Below are 20,319 nucleotides of genomic sequence, written 5' to 3' on the forward strand. Positions count from 1 at the left end.
CCACAGTAAAGCGTCTCGGTTGCCACTAGAGGTCAGTAAAAACAGGTTACACCACAAATAGTAACATCGTTCAGCGGTACGTTCAAGAATGATGGGATTCAGAAGCTATCCGAAACCCTGCTCCTTTATTTTGGGGGACACGGACTTAAGTCAGGAGCGTGCCAGCTAGCACCCTTGGAAACTAAATTCATTTACTCACGTAGTAGGCAGGTAGCACATGCTGAATCAGTAAAAGGTCCTGCACAGAGCTGCTCCCATGGGTTTGAAAGCCAGTACAGAGGGACCTCCGCTAGGGATGAAGGACTGTCTCAGGCTCAGCATCCCCATCAGGCTTCAGCTGTTCCACTGAGGCTGTCTACAGGGGTGATAGTTACAGCAAGCTCTAGTATTGTGATACACACGCACCCTCTCCCTACTGCACAAGCGTGCACAATCCTATCCACATTTATAGGTGATTGCACACACAGTGCTTTGCACAGCCAACAGACAAGACCATTTTTGGTTATCTCTAAGTATGCCTGGCTAAATTTTAGCTGTCGGTGTACAGTGGCTCACCCTGCAGTATGCATCTGAGGGAGACAAGCAGTATGCTCCTCTTTAAGAGCTTCCAGAACCATCCCTTCGAGGTACTTTCCCAATGTATTTTTATGCTGCTCCAAAAATTGATCCATTAATATTCACATCTGAGTGAGAATCACAGCAGGAATGAAGCTGCCTCAGAAAGATACTGGCTGACTGAGGATGAAATGCTAGGTTTGGACAGTCGCTTCAGGAGATTTTTATTTTAATATTCTGTGAATTAGACATTTTCTTAAACCTATGTGCATGCTTCTAGAAAGTCAGTTTGTATCTCAATTACATTATGCAGATTTGCTTTCTTGCACATTTCTTGGATTCTCACGCATACCAAGATCCAGCATTTCATCAAGGAGACATATCTGCAGGCAATGTGACAGCTGCTTCCTGGCTCTCTGAGCCGGCAACATTTTATTTGGGTCATGCATAGTATCTTTCCTTCTCCTTGAAGAAGGTAGAATGTCTGCTCACTTCTGACGGTGGGAGATACCAACACAAAAATTAAGCCATTTTAGAAGGAAGATTGTCAAGGAAGACAAAGTTCCTATTGCACGTTTATAGCAATGCATAGACTGTTTCCTGAGCTAGCAATGCATTGCACGGGAAGCTAAATTCAGCTTTTACACTTGACAAGTGCAACTTCACTCATCTTAATGGGAGTTACTGCAGTCTGAGAAGATTACATACTCACTGGATCCCATCCATAGAAGGATCCCTTCACGGGAAGACTTCTCATGTCCACAAAGCTGAAGATGGGATTACCTCCATGCTACTACCTTTGTGGAGGTCAGATTGCAATAATAACGCAACCTTCAGGCCACTTTTTCAAGAGTTCTACTCATGGTGAAATCTACTTTTAAAGTTTTGCAGGGGAATGTTTTGCTCTGAAGATTACATAAAATAAAATAACAAAAATCCCAATAGGAACTAAATCCAAGTTCTGTCTCATTTACTAGCAATTAGAAATATGGAAAATCAATATTAATAGTAGGTTACAGCTGATGCCTACAATAAATAAATATTGCTAACCAGAAGAGCTCAATACTTATTAATTATACATTACTTAGTAGGGGAAACATCATTAAAACTTCTTATTTGGAAAAAAAAACAACATACTTTGCAAAATTACTTTGATGTGATGGAGTGTCCAGAATGGCAGCTTCATAAATAAAGCTTTCCTAAGCCTTGCTCTTCAGTTTGTACTGGATTATGTGGGTGTCAGCTTGGTCTGTTCCTTGCTGTTCTGAGGGGTGCTAAGATCCAAATAAAATCAGTGCTTTCAGGGCTTTATGTTGGGTTGAACAAAATGCTACAAACTCTACACAAATCTAGATCTTCATTTTGAGGCATCACGGTAGGATGAACCTGCAAGTAAGAGCAGAACCCAGTCAAAATAGTTGAGTTTGAGATAAGACCTCTGCAAAATTAGTCAACCTTACAGGATAATGAAAAAAACAAAACAAAACAAAACAAAACACCATAGATTTGTGACTAAAGGATGGGTAGAAATTTGCTGAAACATTCACTGACATCTCACTGGAAAGCTTGGTAGGATAGATCATTTTGCCAATTGGACGCAAGCTTTGAGCCTGTAATAAAACTTGCCAACAAAAAGGTGTGACCCAGTTTCTTATTCCATCACTGAACCACTTGCACAGCTCTAAATATAAAACTGTTGATAACATATCCATATTTGTTGCAAAGGGAGCGTACTGCATGAACTGCACCAGGCAACAAGTTGTATATTTCCAACCATACTGCAAAACTGCTCTTTTACTTTTTTTACATACAAATAAACATGAAAGTCCATGATGAAATTATAAATATATTTGTGTTATTTTTAAACATGGCACTACACAGTGAAAGTCATGTCATTTCATTTCTCTTGAAAGAGTAAGAATAACATAAGACAGTATTGATACAGAATATCTTCTTGCTGTCCCACTTAATTCTGTTCCAGTGTGTTTTTAGAAATAATAACCTTAACAACGGTAGCATTAAGTCACATTGAATAAGCTGTAGAGCTAACAGAAGTAAACACTCTTGTGCTGGTTTTAACCTCAGCATGGTGCAAACTCCATTCCGGTTGTGTTAGCCAGTGGAGTAACTCCACTGATGTCATGACTCCACAGCTAAGTCGTGCTGATGTGAGATCCCAATAGATCTGTCATGTAACTTCTGCATCAGCCTCACATACGTAATCATTACACATAGCCCCAGTACAGTGCCTCCCTCCCCCTTGTATATCTCGAAGCACTTAAAAAAAGATAAATAGTTGTTATCTTCATTTCATAGGTAGGAAAATGGAGGCACAGACAGAAAAAGTGATTTGCTGAAAGTCTTCGAGCTGGTCGCTGTTAGACAGGGACAATACCCAGGTGTCCTGAGTCCTAATCTTATACCCCATCTACTGGACCACAGTACCCCTCAGCACACACAGTGTATTCACTCCTGTCTGCCTGAACAACCAGCGTGACAGATACAAGAGATTTGGAACTAACTGTCCATAAAGTCCATTCATATTAACTGAGCAAGGCAATATTATAACCAGAATGTTTTTAAGAAATGATAGCATTTACAGTAGTTAAATAGATGCTACTTTTTATCAGTTCTATTTTTTTATAATAGCATACAGTCCTTAGATTGTTATTACTATGTTATTTCTTAGTGTAAGTAAGCCCTCATGGCTATTCTAGATAATACTTCAAATACACAGAGCTTTAAAAAAATATTTCCATTACAAATATTTTAAAAATATACTTATCCTAAAAAGCTGTCCGGCACTATTCCAAAAATCACTTGTAATAAATGTCTCTTTTCATTTTAACAAAAATATCTACCGTTATATAGAAGAGCTCAAGTTTTGACAAATCTATAATAGTCAGAAATATCTTGGGCCAGATTCCACTCTTGTTTATACAGTTGCCAGTTTGGATCACGGTGTTCACTTCAGTTGTGTTACTCTAGTATAATCAGGAGCAGAATATAGCCCTTAGTGCTTTAAAATAACTAAACAGACTGAATACTGCAACAGTTCCTTGGGCCTAGCATTACAGGGATGGGAATTCCTTTACTTCAATGTGTCTAAAAACACAAAAGAATCTTGTAGTTAGTATTTGTGCCATAACCAAAGAGGTGCCAGGCAGCTGCATCGGATGACTCAGATCTAGAACCATATTTCACCTATAGAGAAGAAGTTTTGGCTCAATGATGCCTGCAACTGTGCCATTAAAAGAAGAATGAACGTTTAGAGAGAACAATTAGAGAGAGAAAATGCCAACCTTCCTATGCTTTCTACAGTTCTAGGAATCATTTTAATTGCATTTTGTTACTTGGAAAATTGCGTGAGCTTATTAGAATCTCCCACTGCTTAGCTCTAGGAAAGACAGTTTTATATTCCATATTTCCAGCTGAAATGCCTCCATCTAGTCAGTTCTTTTCAAAGTGCATTTGAAACAAGCTATTAAGTGCTTGCAGGAATCTGCATCTGACCGGATGGACAATGTGGAAGCTGTTAGTCTTTTTAAAACACTAGATTTTTTTTTTCCCTTTCTTCCTTTTTCTTCCAGCTTTCAAATTTAAATTGTTTGACTAAGGTTCATAGAAATCAATCTGACCTCATTGCATCAGGTTACATATGCACGTAAAACTAACAGCCTCAGATGCAAACGGCAATTCCTACCTTTGACCTTCACAAAATTAGAATGCAACCTTAAACATTTCATCTAATTCATATTTAAAGCTTTTAGTCTAGTTTTCTTCCTAGACATTGGCTGATGATCTAGTAACTTACAAACCAAGGAGATTTTAAGTATATAGGCTAAGTTCAGTCCTCACTGTCGTCTTCATCATCATCGTCATCTTTACTGGGAGCACATCTTTGGAAGCAGTGTACTATAGTTGCTAGGAAGAAGCTTGATAGAATTGCAGCAATGGAGACTGCGACTCCAGAGAAGATGATGATAAAAAGGTCCGTCAATGACAAACTAAATTTGCATTCACTAAAGCTGACCTCAGATAATTCATTCAGAAAGATTCTTCTATTTTCTACAGGCAGGGAACACTGGATTTCATGGAGACCTGCAAAGAAGAGGAGAGGGAAACAAATTAGAGGAATATTGATGAATCCTTCTGTTGCTCTGGACAGATACTGAATGTCTGAAGAAAAACTGAAGAAAAGGGTTAATTCCAGGTTTATGAATTTGTATGAAATTCAGGAAAAATTTGAACAAAATCTGACACTATCTAAAAGCCATTACATAGCCCCCCTGAGTGCCCCCTCAAGACATTAAGCTATTTTCTCCCTTACTCTTCCACGAGGTATTACCAGGGGCTGTGATTTTGAGGATTAAAAAGCGGGAATACTAAACCCAGTATGCCTGGAGACTCGGAAGCATTTCTGTACTAATTTCTGAACACAAATTCTGACTCCAAAACAGGATAAAAGGGACACTGAGTTTCCTTCCACACCTTGGTGCCTCCTACACTAATTTTTCTTCTATGCACAAAACTACAGTTGTCTTTTTCTTCTGGTCAAAAAGAAAAATCTTAGGTTTAAAGGATTCTTGTTTGACTCTGACCTGATTTCAACCTTTTCTCTCCAACACTCCATACACAGACTAACAGATATTATTTCTCCATGCATTACTGAAGAATGCCTACAGGTGGGTTCTTTATAGTAAAAGTAAAAAAATCAAAATTTAAACAGTGGTGAGAATATAATTTGGTAGTAGGCAGTAAAGGCATATCTTCAATTCCCTCTTCATTCACACCAGGAAAAATAAGGAGAGTATATTAATGGGCTGGAATGGAAAAAATAGTGAAGTGAATGAAGTCTGTATCACTGTTAGCAAGATAGCTTTTATCTTGCTGTTGAGTATATGAATGTAAAGGGGAAGTACAAGAACTGCGTATTAATGACATGAGAAGTGCTGCTGTTTTCCCTGACACACACATTTATTATTGTCTGCTGATGATCACAAAATGGGATCCCAGTTTCAGAATCTGCATTGCTGTGAGCACTCACTGTACACGGTATTTCCATTGCACAGCTCCACATTGTGCCACTTTGCAGAGAGGATGTGGGATAAGGTTTTCGCCGCTTTTACAAATTCCATTTTTTCTTGTGCTTGAATTGCTAAGGTGCGTTTTGTTTTATTACAAAACCCAGGCTCTTAGCACTCGTGGTGCAAATCTGACTAGTTATCTGGATCCAGCCTGGCTGTTACGTTAATTCGACAGGGATTTTTAGCCAAGACAGCTGGGGATCCATTCAATGCATCACCCTGACTTATTTGACCCGTTATCAATGATGACTGTATGAAATTTTGATCCCTAAAAGCCGTCGTGTATCTGTTTTATCTGCCTAAAGTTCTGTTGCTTTCCTTCTTTTCTCACCCACAACCTAATGAAAGCTGCCAGCAGAACAGGACACTAGTCAGCATGCCCAAGGCTGAATGGCTTCCTCTAGGCAAATTGCCACCTGAATACATGTGACATTTTTTCCCTGAGCCTGGAGCACACTGCTGGTGCACGGCAGATGGCGAGGCAACTTGCTCTGCAGACCTTTGAAACCTCTTGTCTGTGGAACTGGCCTGGAAGGGAGAGGAGCCACCCGGTTTCAAACACTCTCTGAGCCTTTTGGAAATCTGGAACCTGCAGCATTCACACACACCATGCCTTGTGCACAGGCTGACACAGCGGAGCACTGGAGCGTGCCTGTGACTGCACAGATGGCAAGAGGAAGTACACACTCCTGCACTCTGTAGCTTGTGATAGAGCTCTTTGTACAAACCAGGAGAAGTTAGAGTTGTTGGCACTGAGTCTGTATTTCCTTTTCATCTAGACTTGAGAACAGCAACTCCAGGGGAAGAGCCAGAGTGACAAACAAAAGAGGACACAAATGGGTACCTTTCCTATTCAAAGCCATAAGAAATAAGAGAGGAGAGAAAAGCCATACCCTTCGACTCCAAAACCTGTGTCTTTCTAGTAAGCTTTTAAAAAAGGAAATGGTTTTCAATAAATTAAAGTGGGTAATCAAAGCAGTTACTGCTATTGTACAGAAACAGCAAGAAAATGAGTGTAACCTATTGAAAAATTGTTTGAAGAGGAGTTCCTCACTAATAGGAAAAGATCATAGCAATATTTTGGCTGAAAAGCCTGGTCCAAGTGAATGTGCCATCTAAAATTCCATTTCACTTGTAGCAAGCACAAACAAAACAAAACAAAACAAAACAAAAAATATATAACTTTGTTTCTGTAAAAAAAAAATATAAAAAAATATATAACCTTGTTTCTGTAAAACAAACCATTAATAACTGCTGAGTTCTTATCAGCACTGCTATTTTCATAACAGCTGAGCTGTGTTCTCTGCGTGTCTAAAGAAAGATTGCACAGGTGACCATAAACAATTCTACTTTGTGAAAGAAATTCTCTGGTGTCCTCATCTGCCAGCTTTTAAAATTATCTCTGTGCTGCAGTGGCCTTGATGAGCTGGAGTAGCAAATCTAAGCTTCCACAAGGAATGCAGAAAAACAATATATTATAAAGAGAAAGAGAGGGGGAAAAAAACACAAAAACAAACAAACAAAAGACAACTAGCGTTCTAAACAGCTCTACTTACTGCAGCCCTCGCCTCTACAAATAACTTGCTGCTGTAGCATCTGCTCATGATCCTAGAGGGAAAAGAGCCCAATTGTTCCGCAGTGTTACCAGCAGCAGTTTTGCCACAGACCTAAATGGAACCTGTAGGCTCTGAGCTCTATTCCTCTTCCCCAATGCTTTCACCTAACGTCACAGCACACAGAATACAAACCAAAAAGAATCGCCAATGTACCAAGTCACTTAGAGGATATTTCTTGCTAGGAGAATCAGTGTACTGTAATGATTTTGAGTCTGATTATACAATGGAGAGATATAAAAAAGCTCTTCTCTCTCCATGTAGCAATCGGTACTGAAATCTAGGTCATGTTCTCAAATCAAATAGATAAGATAGGAATTTTCTACTTGCTTTATTTTTCAACACTCCAAGGTGCTAGCTTAGCCTCCAGTTTTTTTGTGGAATTCTTAGTCATTGAAAACAGTAGACGCCAACAGGCAAAATACAACATCATAAATCAGGAGCCAGTATAGAGGCCTTTCTATCTCCCAGCTAATGTTTCACCCACCCTGCATATGCACCATTTGCCCAACAAGACGTGAATGAATGGACTTCCATCCACACATAAGGCAGTCTGCTAAAATCATACTGGAAATCATACTGGAAACCTAGAATGGCTGCAGAGCGCAGTGGAAGCATGGCAGTGACTGAGGGAGAGAGGACCATTTATTATTACATCCTGCCCAGCGAATGTTGGTTTGGTTTTTTGTTTCTTTGGGGGGTATTTTTTGCTGTCTTGTGACACTATTGCAAACCCCAATACAATTAACAGAACCTTTTCTTTTGACTCCAAAGAGAATTTGGAGTACTTGGAAGGGCCTGTATTTGTAATAGTAGTAAGCTTAGCAGCTTTATTTCTAGTGACGCAAGGAATTTCTCCTCCCAAAGCTAACGCAGCCTGTATTAGACCAGAGCTTCCAATTGCTTACCTGAAAACACCACAATGTGAAGGTCAGGGGCATGTCTGTCTAGGACAACACAAACAATGCCATTTCAGCTGCTTCCTTCCAGAGCAGTATGGAACTTTGTATTACGTAACAGTACGTTGGCCTTAAGAAATGGGCATCCAATGTGTGGAGCACTGATGTTATGTGCTCCGCCTCTCCTATTACATTCGTGCCTAGCAACATGGCCAGTTTTGTACTTTGCTTAGGCAGAAAGTAATCCCAGGTTATCATGCACCCTCTACATGAGCACCCTCCACACAAGCCTTGCAGAGGAGGACAGTGCCATTTAACCTTGGGGTCTGCTTTCGCCCATTTTGACCACTTGAATCATATCATTTTCTGATATATAAACACACTTTTAATTCAGTACAACCTGTTTAATTTATTCTTTTAAAAAATCAGTTAGGCTTCTTGTAAAGGGTATCACAAGGAGGTTCAATATTTATTGCAGCAAGAAAACCTTTGATGATAGTTATATATATCTCATTGCTCCCACAACATGTTCAAAGAGTTGCTTCTTCATACCAAACAAATCTGTAAATGAAATAACAAGTGTGAGCGTGTTATAAATACGCAGCTTGTTATTTTGGTCAGGGCCATCACATTATCTGTAAAAACTCCAGCTGTCTCAAGGACAATGTCACGCGCTCTTACTTTCTGCTATGTCCTCTGAAGAAGCAGATGTACTACACTGCCAGGCTGTAATGAATTGTTTGCTTTTAAAATGGGAATGCTTTGAAGTCCTAGTCAAGGGCCAGGTGCTAGATTCTGCAGAGGCTGGTCTCTAAATACTGAAAAAATGAGTTGAAATATGGGTCTGTTCCCAGATATCTAAGTTATGTGGGGAGTGTGAAGTTGTTGGAGTTCTAGAGCCTTATTTTTTAAAGGGAGAAGCATTGGATTTTTTTTTGTTTTGCTTTGTTTGTTTTGTTTGGTCTTTTGTTTGTCTGATATTTTGACTGCATTGTGAGTTGTGCCTTTGTTTTATATTCCACTGGCTAAAGACAAGCAGCAGCACGTATCACCTACACAGGTCGACCTGACTATTTGAAGGACTCCTTGTGTCATGATTTCTTAATACTTATGCTAACTATACCTTTTATTGGACAACTTCCGAAATTCATTATTACTTCAATATTGTGGTCTTTGCCTGTTAACCCTCTGTAGCTGGGAAATCTTGCTGTATTTTGGAGGTTGAGTTTAAAAAAAGAAGAAAAAGAAAGGGAAGCCCCAATTCTATTGGGTCTTTGTAGACTTCACATAATACAATTATTTAAGAAATATATATATAATTATATATGCTCTAATATAATAATGTACAGCAGTGCACACTAGTATGGGATTATGAAAATGCCCACTCATACATACACTGATATATACAGGAATACATGCAGAACAATGTATGAAATAAGCCATAAACATAAGTGTGTTTCATGTAAATGTGTTCATTACAATAACTGTAAGAGCACTATAATATGCTATTCAAATATTTTAGGAAAAATAAAATTGATATTTGCCTTTTTGGGTGCAATTCAGCTGTTCTCCCATGGCACCGAATGTAGTTTACACAGACTTGAAATGTTTAAGTGTGGTGTTTTATTTCTTGTATGGTATTTTCCCTCCAGCTATAGTTCTCTTTAGTCTACTTAAACATCATCACTAATGTATTAGATCTATTAATAAGCAGTGAGAGAGGCCTTGCTTCTGAAGAGATATGGAATTTCATTAAAATTAGCCTCAAGCTATCAGAAAAGTAAGGCTTAAAAAACTGAAGCCTATATTTAGACCCCTAAATAAATTTTTTTAATGGCCAAATGCCCTGGAGTCTCCTAGTTTAACATCAGAAAGTACTTTATATTTAGCCATTGAAGCAAACTGTCAAGTTTAACATTAGGTGCCACACTGCAAACTGTCCTCACATTTTCAAATCCTGAGAGATGGAAGTACTCCAAAAAACCTTAGGATGGAAGAAACAGCGAAAAGGCAGTGGCAGCCAGATCATTTTACTGAAAATGACTTGGATATCACCTTATGTATTTATATATATATACATATATATAGAAACAAATCTGTTGCACTTGTTAGGTAATCTTATTTCTCTTAGGAGTTTCTGCATGAACAGAATAAAAGCTGCTGAATGGGCATTCTTAGGGCTTTTAATTCCTCTCCAAAAACTGGATATTATGTTCTGTACTAGTGATGTGCTAGCATGTGCATGATATCCCGGGAAGAATCGAGCTGTAATGGACAGAACAGTCTGTCCTGGTTAGCAGAAGCTTGCTCTGGTTCTATATTAGTGCACGAAATTAAGGCAGCCTTGTCTACATAGCAGATGAACATAGGTACTGATAAAGAACAGTAAGTCAAGAGGACTTACAAAAAGCTGAGTCGTTTTACCAGCTTTTAGTTAGGTTAGAAGGTCAAATGAAGCTTGTACTCACATATAATTATGATGCTGTGTTTTTAAGACAATGTTTACCATTTTCAGTGAGCCCCTACAGGCTACTCTAAGGGCCTAGACTACAGAAGCATGACATTATTTTTTTTTTTTATTTACAGAATAAATTTATTTAGTAGTATATCTTGGATTGGAATGGGATTATAAAAGGACGTGGAGAACCAGGAGATGATCACCTCGGGCACAGCCTTTCTGAACAGGCTTACAAAACCCATTCCATTCTCACTGCACTGATTCAATACTGAATCTCGTAACCACTGCTTTTTGTACTGAATTCAGTTCAAGGACCCAGCTCCAGAAGGCTGCTTACAGTCTCATTGTCCCCCGCTCTTAGCTTTTTTCCTGCCTCTCCTCTCACTACCATCCTTCCCTCCTATTCTTTGCATGGACGGTCTTTACATGGAAACACACCTCTTTACCTCTTTACCTCTTTACAGTTTAACCATCCATCTTTACTGGGGAGGTACCAGCTACAGAAGTCCTAGAAGTAGCTAAATAGAACCCGTACCAACACTGGCACTAAAAAATGCTCTGGGTCACTTAAGGATCTGTAATCTTGTGTACAAAACTTTCCAAAGTGGAGCAACAATTGATTAAATGAGGAGGAAAACACGGTCCTAGATATTGCCTTCCTGTTGTCACATAGGCTTTGCAGTCCTCCCCTATAGCTCGTCTTACTCTGATTTTAAATGCTCAAAACATATATTGCCTTTATTTATCAAAGAGAGTACAAACCTACTGGGAATTCCATCTCTGGCCAATCCTGAATGAATTTTTCAAGTCTCTCTGGAAATATCAGTGTGCAAATAAGAATGATCAGTCAAAAACTTCTCCATAAATTGCTTAAGGTCTTTCTAATACTGTTATAATAAAAAGGGCAGCAGAACCTTTCATTCATGCAATGGATAGCGGGGAACTTAAATGGAGTATTTGTTAACCAGACAAGGTTGAGAAAGCACCACTGCGTCTAGTATGAAAAGCACACAATGTTTCTTGCAGTCCCTCAAACTCTGCACAACTTCCTGAAACATTTTTTCCAAAGAAACTACAGGGAAGACAAAAAAAAAGAAAAAAGGAAAGAAATGAGGGTAAGATGATGGAAAGGAGACACTCTGTCACACTAAGGAATAATTAAGCACTAATTAAAAGTCATGTTAAAAATGCATTAGTCATTAGCAAACAAGGCACAGCTGCCCAAAGCATGTTCACAGAAAGTAAAAATCAGCAGCAGATTTCTACAAAGCACTTCAATATGTTGACTGCATACCTCCTGTCTTTGCTTTTGCTATGTGCATTTTAACTGAGTCCATTACCTTCAAGATGAGATGCTCAGAAGGATTTGAGAAATTTCTTTTGTAGTGTCATGCACTCTAAACAGCACCTTTCACCAAGAACTTATTCCATCAAAACTTGCTGTACTTAAATGCTGGAATGGCAACATTTCTGAAACTCATTTCTGCAGGTAATGGATGCCCACAACCTTCTGCTGGATGAGCCCAGAGTTTCAAACAGTATTATTGGAAAAATTAGGTTAAGAGACAAGGCAGGAAAGGAAAAGTGCATTTTTAGCAAAGATAAAATGTGATACAGAACACAAACTTTGAAAGTAGAAGAAAGCCCTTCCATACATTAGAAATTGATGAGTATGTTTGTAAGACTTCCAGTTCCCACCACAGCAGAAAACACAAATCTCAAAGGTGACTTGATCTAAGAAGGAAAGAAGGAAAGAAAGAAGGGAAGAAGGAAGGAAGGATGGAATGAAGGAAGGATGGATAATGGCAAATTTCCTTGGACTGAATTCAAAGCTTTGAAGCGTTATGCACAAAAGATATTTAACCAATAATCATCCTTCCCCATTATTCAGTACCTTTCTTGCTTTCTATCATATTTTTCTTAATTACTTCTGTCAGATTCCTAACAAACTCTCTTCTTCTTCCCCTGCTTTCTTCAATTCCCACTTCAGCGAACTTCAGGCTTATGAGATGCTTTTTGTAAAAGAAGATAAAAAGGATTCTGTGGAACAAATACATGCAAGTAGAGACTAGAACATAATAGCATACACCTCAGATATGCAATTTCCTTGAATTCTTTGAATAACACATTCAAGACCAAGTTAGACTTCTGTTTTTTCAAGATATTCTTTGTTCTGAGAGTTTGCTTGCCCCACCATGGAATAAAACCTTCCATGAAAGACAACTGTCTTTAAAGGGACAGAGATCTTACAGAAGCTTTTCTATTTCCAAAAAAAATATCCAGTATTCTTAATCTCCATACTCCTCCTACCGGGAAGCTTTTAATGTGCATCATCAACCATCATGCTGCCATTCAGGCTTATCAAATGCCTGTAAAATCAAACTCACCCTTCCACAGAAAATCTTTTTAAGTTTTACAACTTAACTGTCCCATTGTGACCCACAGTGAACACTTTCCGTCTTCTCTAGGAAAAAAACCAACTGTTATATGTTCTCCACCTAGCACCATTTCACTGACCTTCACAGTTCCTTCTTCTACACTGCATTATGCACATCCATTTGTCTTTTTAATCCATATTAACTAAATCAGAGGGTAAAAATGTTGTTTGGTTTTCAAGGATGATGAAAATTCCATTATTGATATCTGTCTTACAAATAGAAAAATATATTTGCTTTTCTATTTTTTTAAAGCAGGTAGAATGCTGAGTTTCGTTGCAAAACTTTTAGGGCAGTTTCTTCATTAAATCTGCTTGCAAATTTGGCATGTGAGAGTAGTTTCTTATTGCAAATCAATGCCTTAGTTAGAAATTTAGGTTGGATGCATAAATGCTGGGATCTGTAAAATGATTCAAATCCCAGCTGCTTGTGTGCAGCGACAAGCTAGATTTGCAGAGGCAGCACAGCTGGAATGAGGCTTTCCAGTCAGCTAGTCAGGCAGGCCAGCAGAAGCTGTAACTTCACAAGCTTTTTCTGGTAGCATGCCAGAAAGAAAACGGACCTGGCTTTTGCAAAGCTAATGAGCTGAAGTATGTCTTTTGTTCAGATCACTGAGTTCTCCAGAGGCCTTAATTGCAGAGGTAGAGAGTTTCAGGATCAATTATTGAGATTTCTGTTCTGATTGACAAAACTCCAATTCTTAAAGCAAGCTGGTATTTCTTTTGCAAAAAACAAGGGCAGGTTTGACCAGCATGACATTTTACTGCAGTGCTAAAATTAAAAGGTGGAACAGTGGCTAGGCTTCGTAAACAGTTGCAGCTTGAGTGATTTCTCTCAGACATGCAGACAGGACACATTAAACTATTTTAAGTGTCATTGAAAGTGAAGAATCCAAATGAACTCCCTATACGTAAGCCTGCCGGTGTATTTCTCCCAGACATTTATCTTCTGTTGCTACTGGTTCTGACTCCCCAGGGACTGCTATGAAACACTTCCGAATTGCACACCTGGATCCTACTTCATTCACAGTATAGTTGGAGTGTGTTTCTTTTCCACTTTGGCATATCTTTTCCCTTTCTAGTCCATTCTGAAGCATCCCAATCCAGCAGAAGACACACATGACACTGTACAGAGCCTTTAGCTTCTTTGCAGCTCTTTGTACTTTGTGTGAACACGCTGGGGATCACTGATGCAAGTTACTGTCATTCACCTTTCCATATTCTTTTCCTTCTCAGTAAATCCAGGTCACAAAGTTTGTCATTTAAAAGCTGGGGAACATCAGTCTGTCACAAGACTGCTCTGTAGCGTAAATCACTGCATATTCTTAAAGAAAATCAAGAGAAGAAAAACCCCAGCCAACCCTTTTTTCCATCCTTCTGTCTTCCATTCATAGAGGCCACGCAATGGAAATGCTCGAGTTTCTGCAGCATCACAAGAGACAAATATACAGCCAAGATAAGGAAGCTCTTTTCTTGGGCCCTGAAAATGTATTCTTATATTTCTCTTTTGCAGTGTTTCCAGGCAATGCCTGCTGCCCTACTTATCCTGATGTGTTTGCTGCAAGAATACTTGCCTCCAACCTCATAGCAGTATCATGAGGAAACCAGCAAGTCTGAATGCTGAGTTTTTGAGTTGCTCTTCCCACTCCTCCCAGGGAAGATGTAACACCACCAGAAATGCCAGGCAAAGAGGGCTTTGGACAAGTATAAGCAGACAATTAATGCTGGCACGATTAGCTCCTAATTGGTAAAATGTTGTAACTTCATTATAAACCGATGACTGTGTATAAAACCTGATCGAAACCCAATCCTAAGAATTAGTTCTACACGGACTTTCGGAAAGTTGCTTTGAAAGGCACTCAACTGTGGACATATTGTTTTAAAATGTCACTGAGAGGGTCTTTTCTTTTGGGGATTAGTTTTGCCCTCACCTTCAGGAATAATGTTTTACTACTCTATTAAAGGAGGCAGCCAGCATTTTTTGTGACAGCAGCTCACAAGGAGCAATCAAGGTGCTGAGTTTGTGTGCTCTTCTGCATGCAGGCACTGAACCCTCACCGACATGACTGGCTGCAAAGACATGGGTAGATCTGCACCTGGGAGTAAATGCAAAGCAGAGCATTTGCTTAGGCAATGGTCAGGTGGGCAGCTCTGAAAAGCAACCATTTAAATATTCGCTTCTTTCCTCCTCGTCTTCCCAAATCGAACCAAACTGAAACTTTGAAAGGTATGGACAGGTAAATTATTATTTTTTGGTTATTTGACTGAAACACAGCTTCCACTACTTTCAGTGAGCTACAATACTGTAAGAAAACATCTGCAAGCTTGCAAGAGGCTGGGGAACACTGACACCGAGACGGAAAGCTTAGGTACTTGAGATTTCCAGACATAAGAAGTTCAGATAAGCTTAAAAACACTGACAGGACAGGAAAGAAAGAGAGATGGGCTGCAACAGACTCTAACTGAACAGACTCGGTCTGGACGAAGGGGAAGGAGCTTAAAGTTCATGAAAAGATGGAAAGCATGGGGAGGTGAGCTGATGTTTGGCTGAGAGCCAGCAGGAGAGATGGGCAAATACTTGGCTCAAACAGAGTGAACTTTCACTAGAGCACCGGGAAGGTGGGGGAACAGCCAAGGTTTGGTGTACAAAGGGTAAAGATTTCACTGAGGCAGACAGGAAAAAACAAACAAACAAACAAAAACGACTTTTCCCTCAAATGACTTCATTATTATTATTATTATTATTATTATTATTATTTACAGCTAAGAATATTTAAGGCAACCTAGGTGAATATAATAAAAAACATAAAAAATGCCACCCAAGGTCATGAGCATAGAAAGAGCTTGAATAAGTGATTGCAAACTGATGATCAAGAGAGGAGACAAAAGACCTCTGAAATTTCTGGGCGGTGTTTTTCGCCTTTTGCATCTGATGTCAACCACCCACTTACTCGACCTCAGCCCATTCTCCTGAGATTCTCCCCCAGCCTTTTACTTCTCACCATCTTCTTCAGGGACGTCATCCCTTGGACAAAGCCCAGACCCCAGTGATTTTGTGTAAACCTGTACACCCTTGGCAGCCCTTACAAGCTTTTATGGTCCCAGCAGTCGCCCTTCTGCTAGCAGCTGGGCAGCTCAATGGCAGGAGTTTATGCTCCAGTGCTTGTTGGGAGGCAGGAACTGTGAGGTGATCTCCTGTTAAAGCTGGGTTAAGGATGGCTTTGGGGTCAGGTGGGAAATGAGGAGCAAAACCTTGGATTCCCAGGGACACGTGGCAGTCTTCTTTGTCCATGCTCTTCTGAAAATTACTGGCCCAAATACCAGAATTATATATCCTGTATTTTGGGGTGTTCCAGAGCCATTTTAATTTATTCCTAATATTGGAAGCAGTGCTATTTCAGTAAAAGCACCATAATCGAGCTATTGAACAGAGTTTCAGAACATCACAACAAAATAGTTCTGGGAAAGGGCTGACAACCACAGCTGCATAAACTGCGGATTTAACTCCTCTGTAGCAGCTTTGTAGCTGATGAGTAAAATGTGAGGAAAATCAGCTTTCCTAAGGAGTTGGCACACAATATTTAGCTGTTCAAAGGGCTTACTGTAGAAAGAAACCCAAGTCTGGAAGAGAATCAGCTCTGGGCACAATGAATTTGAAAAGGCTCCTTCACTGCCTATGTGAGTTTAGTCTATAAATTAAAATTATTATGGCTTATTTTTAAAGCTTATTTCTTAACTGGGAGGAAGACCTGCTGCTAAAAAGAAACCAACATCATTTTAATGGCCTCTTTTGCTGAAAGCATGCAATTAGAGTTCGACCAAAAGGCAGTTCAGGTCACTGCAGGCAGGACGCACAGGCAGTTTGACCAACACCCCTCCTTCCCTCCAAGACACACGTACAAAGCAACGTGCACGCTGTGCTCTAAGCCACCGAGCTTTACCTTTCTGGAGCTTGGATGCATTGTCCTGTATCCAGCTGAAAAGGTTGGCAAAGTCACAGTCACAGACCCAAGGGTTGCCCTCTAAGCGTATAGTCCGCAGGGAGGGCAGCGCTTCCAGGGCTGCCACGTTGAGGCTTTGTAAGTTATTGTCATTCAGTTCTAACACTTGGAGCTGTTCCAGGTTCTCAAAAGCAGCCTCATCCACATCCACCAGGTTATTGTTTCCAAGGCTCAGTTTTATCAGTTTTTCTGCTGACTTGAATATCCCAGCATCAAGCTGTGTTAAATTATTGTAGCTTAAGTCTAAATACACCAGTTTGGTAGAGCTGCTAAAAGTGCCCTCTTCTAAAGAGGTGAGGGAGTTATTCCTGAAGTCCAAATAGACCAAATCTCCATAAAATATAAAGAAGTCAGCTGGTATAGCCTGAATGTTGTTATCGGCTATAAGAAGTTTCCGTACATCCAATGGAAATGGATTAGGAACACTTGGGAGTCCTTGATCCCGGCAGTCTATGGTGTGGTAGTCCATACAGCTACAGACAGCAGGACAAAAATGACCCCCGGGTAAGAAGAGCAGGCAGACAAAGACAGAAAAAGGCAGAAGGCAGAAAGGAAAGCATGGCAACATCGTCAAGGATTTGAAAGCTGTGATGAGCACCACTTCTAAGAGAAGGACATTTTGCCTAGCTGAGCAGCAGTGCCTGGTACTCGTGTGTGTGTGTGCTCGTCTCCAGGAGATCACATATCATCCCCGATCCGATGGCAGCGGGCTCGGCAGGGGGAGGGAGACAGTGACTGAAGGGGAGAGGGAGGCAGGCATATGTGAGGATTTACACTGTCAGAGAATGATAATACCGTACAATGCAAGGGAAAGAGCGATGATTGGGTAAGCCGAGGACCTTTCAAAGGACTCCCTTGCTTTTGTGAGCTAAAAAAAGCTGGGAGCCTGGTAGCATATTTGCTGTATATTCCAGCAAATGGGAAATCACACCTAATCCTGTGACTCTGGCAGCAACAGCTCACGTTTAAAAAGCCCTTCAGGTAATGCACCCTGATGAAAAAAATGATTTTGTTTCTTCACATGTGCCTACATCAAAGTGACCAACACCCGACAGAAAAGCAGGTGTGGGTCAGAAGTATCCGGCTGACTGCTAAGGTCTCTTTTCTCTTTTATTTGTAAAATAGGGAGCAGAAGAGCAGCAAAGACAAGGAGAAATAGCTTGTGCTGTTTCTGGATGCCTTGCCAGCTTTTAGGGCAAGCATATTAACATTATTTAAATGACGCATTATCTTTTAATCAATGAGAATAATCTACTGCAGCAACAAAGAATATGGTCTCAAAAATGAGGGTGTTTGTTTTCCTGTTTTAATAACCTAAACGGCTACTTCCTAATATGGCACTAGTAATGTCCTTCCGGCCAGATAAAAGCAAAAAATGTGGATCAGACCTTCAGCTAGTTAAAAATGAATGGATTTTCTTCATTTTCAGGGCAAAAAAATATTTAACAATCAATCCGCCTGCCTCCTGCATCTCTGCTTCAATCAGCAGAGATGATTTTGCAAGAAGGCATCTGTGTTTTTATGACACCCCCAAATCCACACCCAGAAAGGTAGGATCTCTGCCAGCTGCAAGCTTAACTTTTAACTCCATCACTCCCTCTTTACACACACCCTGTAAGCAGACAGAAATGGGACTCTAGTGCTTGGGCCACACCTATGTGCTATGAACGAAGATTTTTCTAAAAAGACAGATTGTATTTTGGTGTGTACATCCTGAAGATTAAAGCATAAACTCAAATGCCTTTGGCAAGCTCATTCCCAGGTCAAAGAGAGGCCAGTGATGTTGATTTAAGGTCATTTCATAACTGAATTCAGAGTATTCATTCAGGACAGGGTACAAAAAATTCCATCTAAGATATCATATCCTCCCAAGACACCAAGAGTTACATTTAAATACAGAAAGTAGTACCACCCTCTCCTTCAGTGAGTGATACTGTTTTTGTAAAAGAAGACCCCTCCCCTTCTCCTTTCATTCAATAAAGACCCTCCTTAAATAGCAATCTGAAGGTGAGACTGTTCCATGCATCTGCTCCACCAGACAGTGCCAGGCACTGCTGTGTCATTCTGTTATTTCGCATTATTACAGACTTTAGAGTGAAATGTCACAATATCACTGTTTTTTCAAACACGTTACGCTGCACAGGACTGTGGTTTTGTGTTACGGCTTATGGCGAACACAAGGAGCATACCTTTTGCATACTTCCAGTGGAAGTCTGTTTCCTTCCACAGCCTTTCTCGTTAGCCCCAGTATTTCTGATGACAGCAGAAATTGTTGAATTGTTGAAGGTGCACAGCAGGATCTGAGAGTACTGGCCTGATGTACAAAGGACGAAATCCAGTCGGTAAAAGGGAACTTTGGATAGAAGGCCAGGGTGGGCACAAAGAGGGAACAGTCATGGATGGGACAGAAGCCAAGGCAGCACTTGCAACTGTGCTGCAAAACACACACAAGTTCACACACACACAAGCACTTGAGAAAACCCTACACAGGGATGATTTTCTAGCATGCACAGAACCACCTTAGATAGCTAGTACTATGCTCCATGAAATTCTAAAGTACAGCAGGAAAGATAATTAAAACCTTCCAAAATCACTGGACCTCTTACATAACTCCTTCCTAACGGGCACTAGAGCTGGAGTGACTGACAAGCGTAACTGACACAGCATTTTGCAGTACTGACGTACCTAACTTCACATTTCTAGATGGTTCTCCAGTGAAGTTATCAATATACAGCACTTAAGGGTCCCCCTGTGCAGACTCTTTCTTTTTTCCTATCAAATGTACGAAATCAGACCCTGACATTTTCTTTTCCAAGATGTCTCAGCGTTATTACGCCTGTTTCACAGATGGGAGACTCCAGACAGTAAGGCATGATTTGTGAAAGATCCAAGAACATGTTAGTGGCAGAGGTAGGAACAGGACTCAGCTTCCCTGAATTCCAGCCCTTGCTCCAATTCCTGCTCCTTTCTGTATGAAAGGGACCTTCCCATTCTCAGCTGTTTGTGTGTATTCTTGCTGGTGTAGGGGAAGCACTCTAAGCAACGCTATGTTCACAGCAATGCTGCACCCTTGCATGCAGTTTGCAATTTCTCCACAGTATTTGTGGAGCTTTCCTGTCCGAGATGTTTGTGGAGGGGCTGGTAGGAGGCTATAGATTATTATTTTGGACTAGGTATCCCACCGGTTTGTCAAACAGAGGCAGAGCATCCAGGCAAACAAGCATTTCAGTGCCAGCACATAGCACTGATCTTCTGCCAGACAGGACCAGCTG

At 40.2% G+C, this 20,319-nt stretch overlaps 1 protein-coding gene across 2 annotated transcripts; it reads right to left on the bottom strand.

Moving 5' to 3' along the window:
• Positions 1–1,806: 1,806 nt before the first annotated feature.
• On the bottom strand, positions 1,807–19,206 carry LRRC38 (leucine rich repeat containing 38). 2 transcript variants are annotated; one of them, XM_083803014.1, is made up of 3 exons: positions 16,988–19,206; positions 4,370–4,656; positions 1,807–1,941 (listed from the first exon to the last, which is right to left on the bottom strand). In XM_083803014.1, the coding sequence occupies exons 1-2, from the start codon at positions 17,613–17,615 to the stop codon at positions 4,403–4,405; spliced, it is 882 nt and encodes a 293-aa protein (XP_083659140.1). In that variant the 5' UTR covers positions 17,616–19,206; the 3' UTR covers positions 1,807–1,941; positions 4,370–4,402. The 2 variants fall into 2 exon arrangements, with proteins under 2 accessions (XP_083659140.1, XP_083659139.1); XM_083803013.1 differs by lacking the exon at positions 1,807–1,941 and having other exon boundaries at positions 2,389–4,656; positions 16,988–17,731.
• Positions 19,207–20,319: the final 1,113 nt, after the last annotated feature.

The sequence above is a fragment of the Anser anser genome (assembly GCF_964211835.1).
Source record: "Anser anser genome assembly, chromosome: 17".
Classification (NCBI taxonomy): Eukaryota; Metazoa; Chordata; class Aves; order Anseriformes; family Anatidae; genus Anser; species Anser anser.

Bases quoted from the DNA above. Each gene is read 5' to 3' on its own strand.
- LRRC38 (XM_083803014.1), bottom strand. From the start codon at position 17,615: ATGTTGCCATGCTTTCCTTTCTGCCTTCTGCCTTTTTCTGTCTTTGTC. The intron at 4,657-16,987 runs GTAAAGCTCGGT...TCTTCTTTGCAG, and splicing joins TGCATCCAAGCTCCAGAAAG to GTCTCCATGAAATCCAGTGT.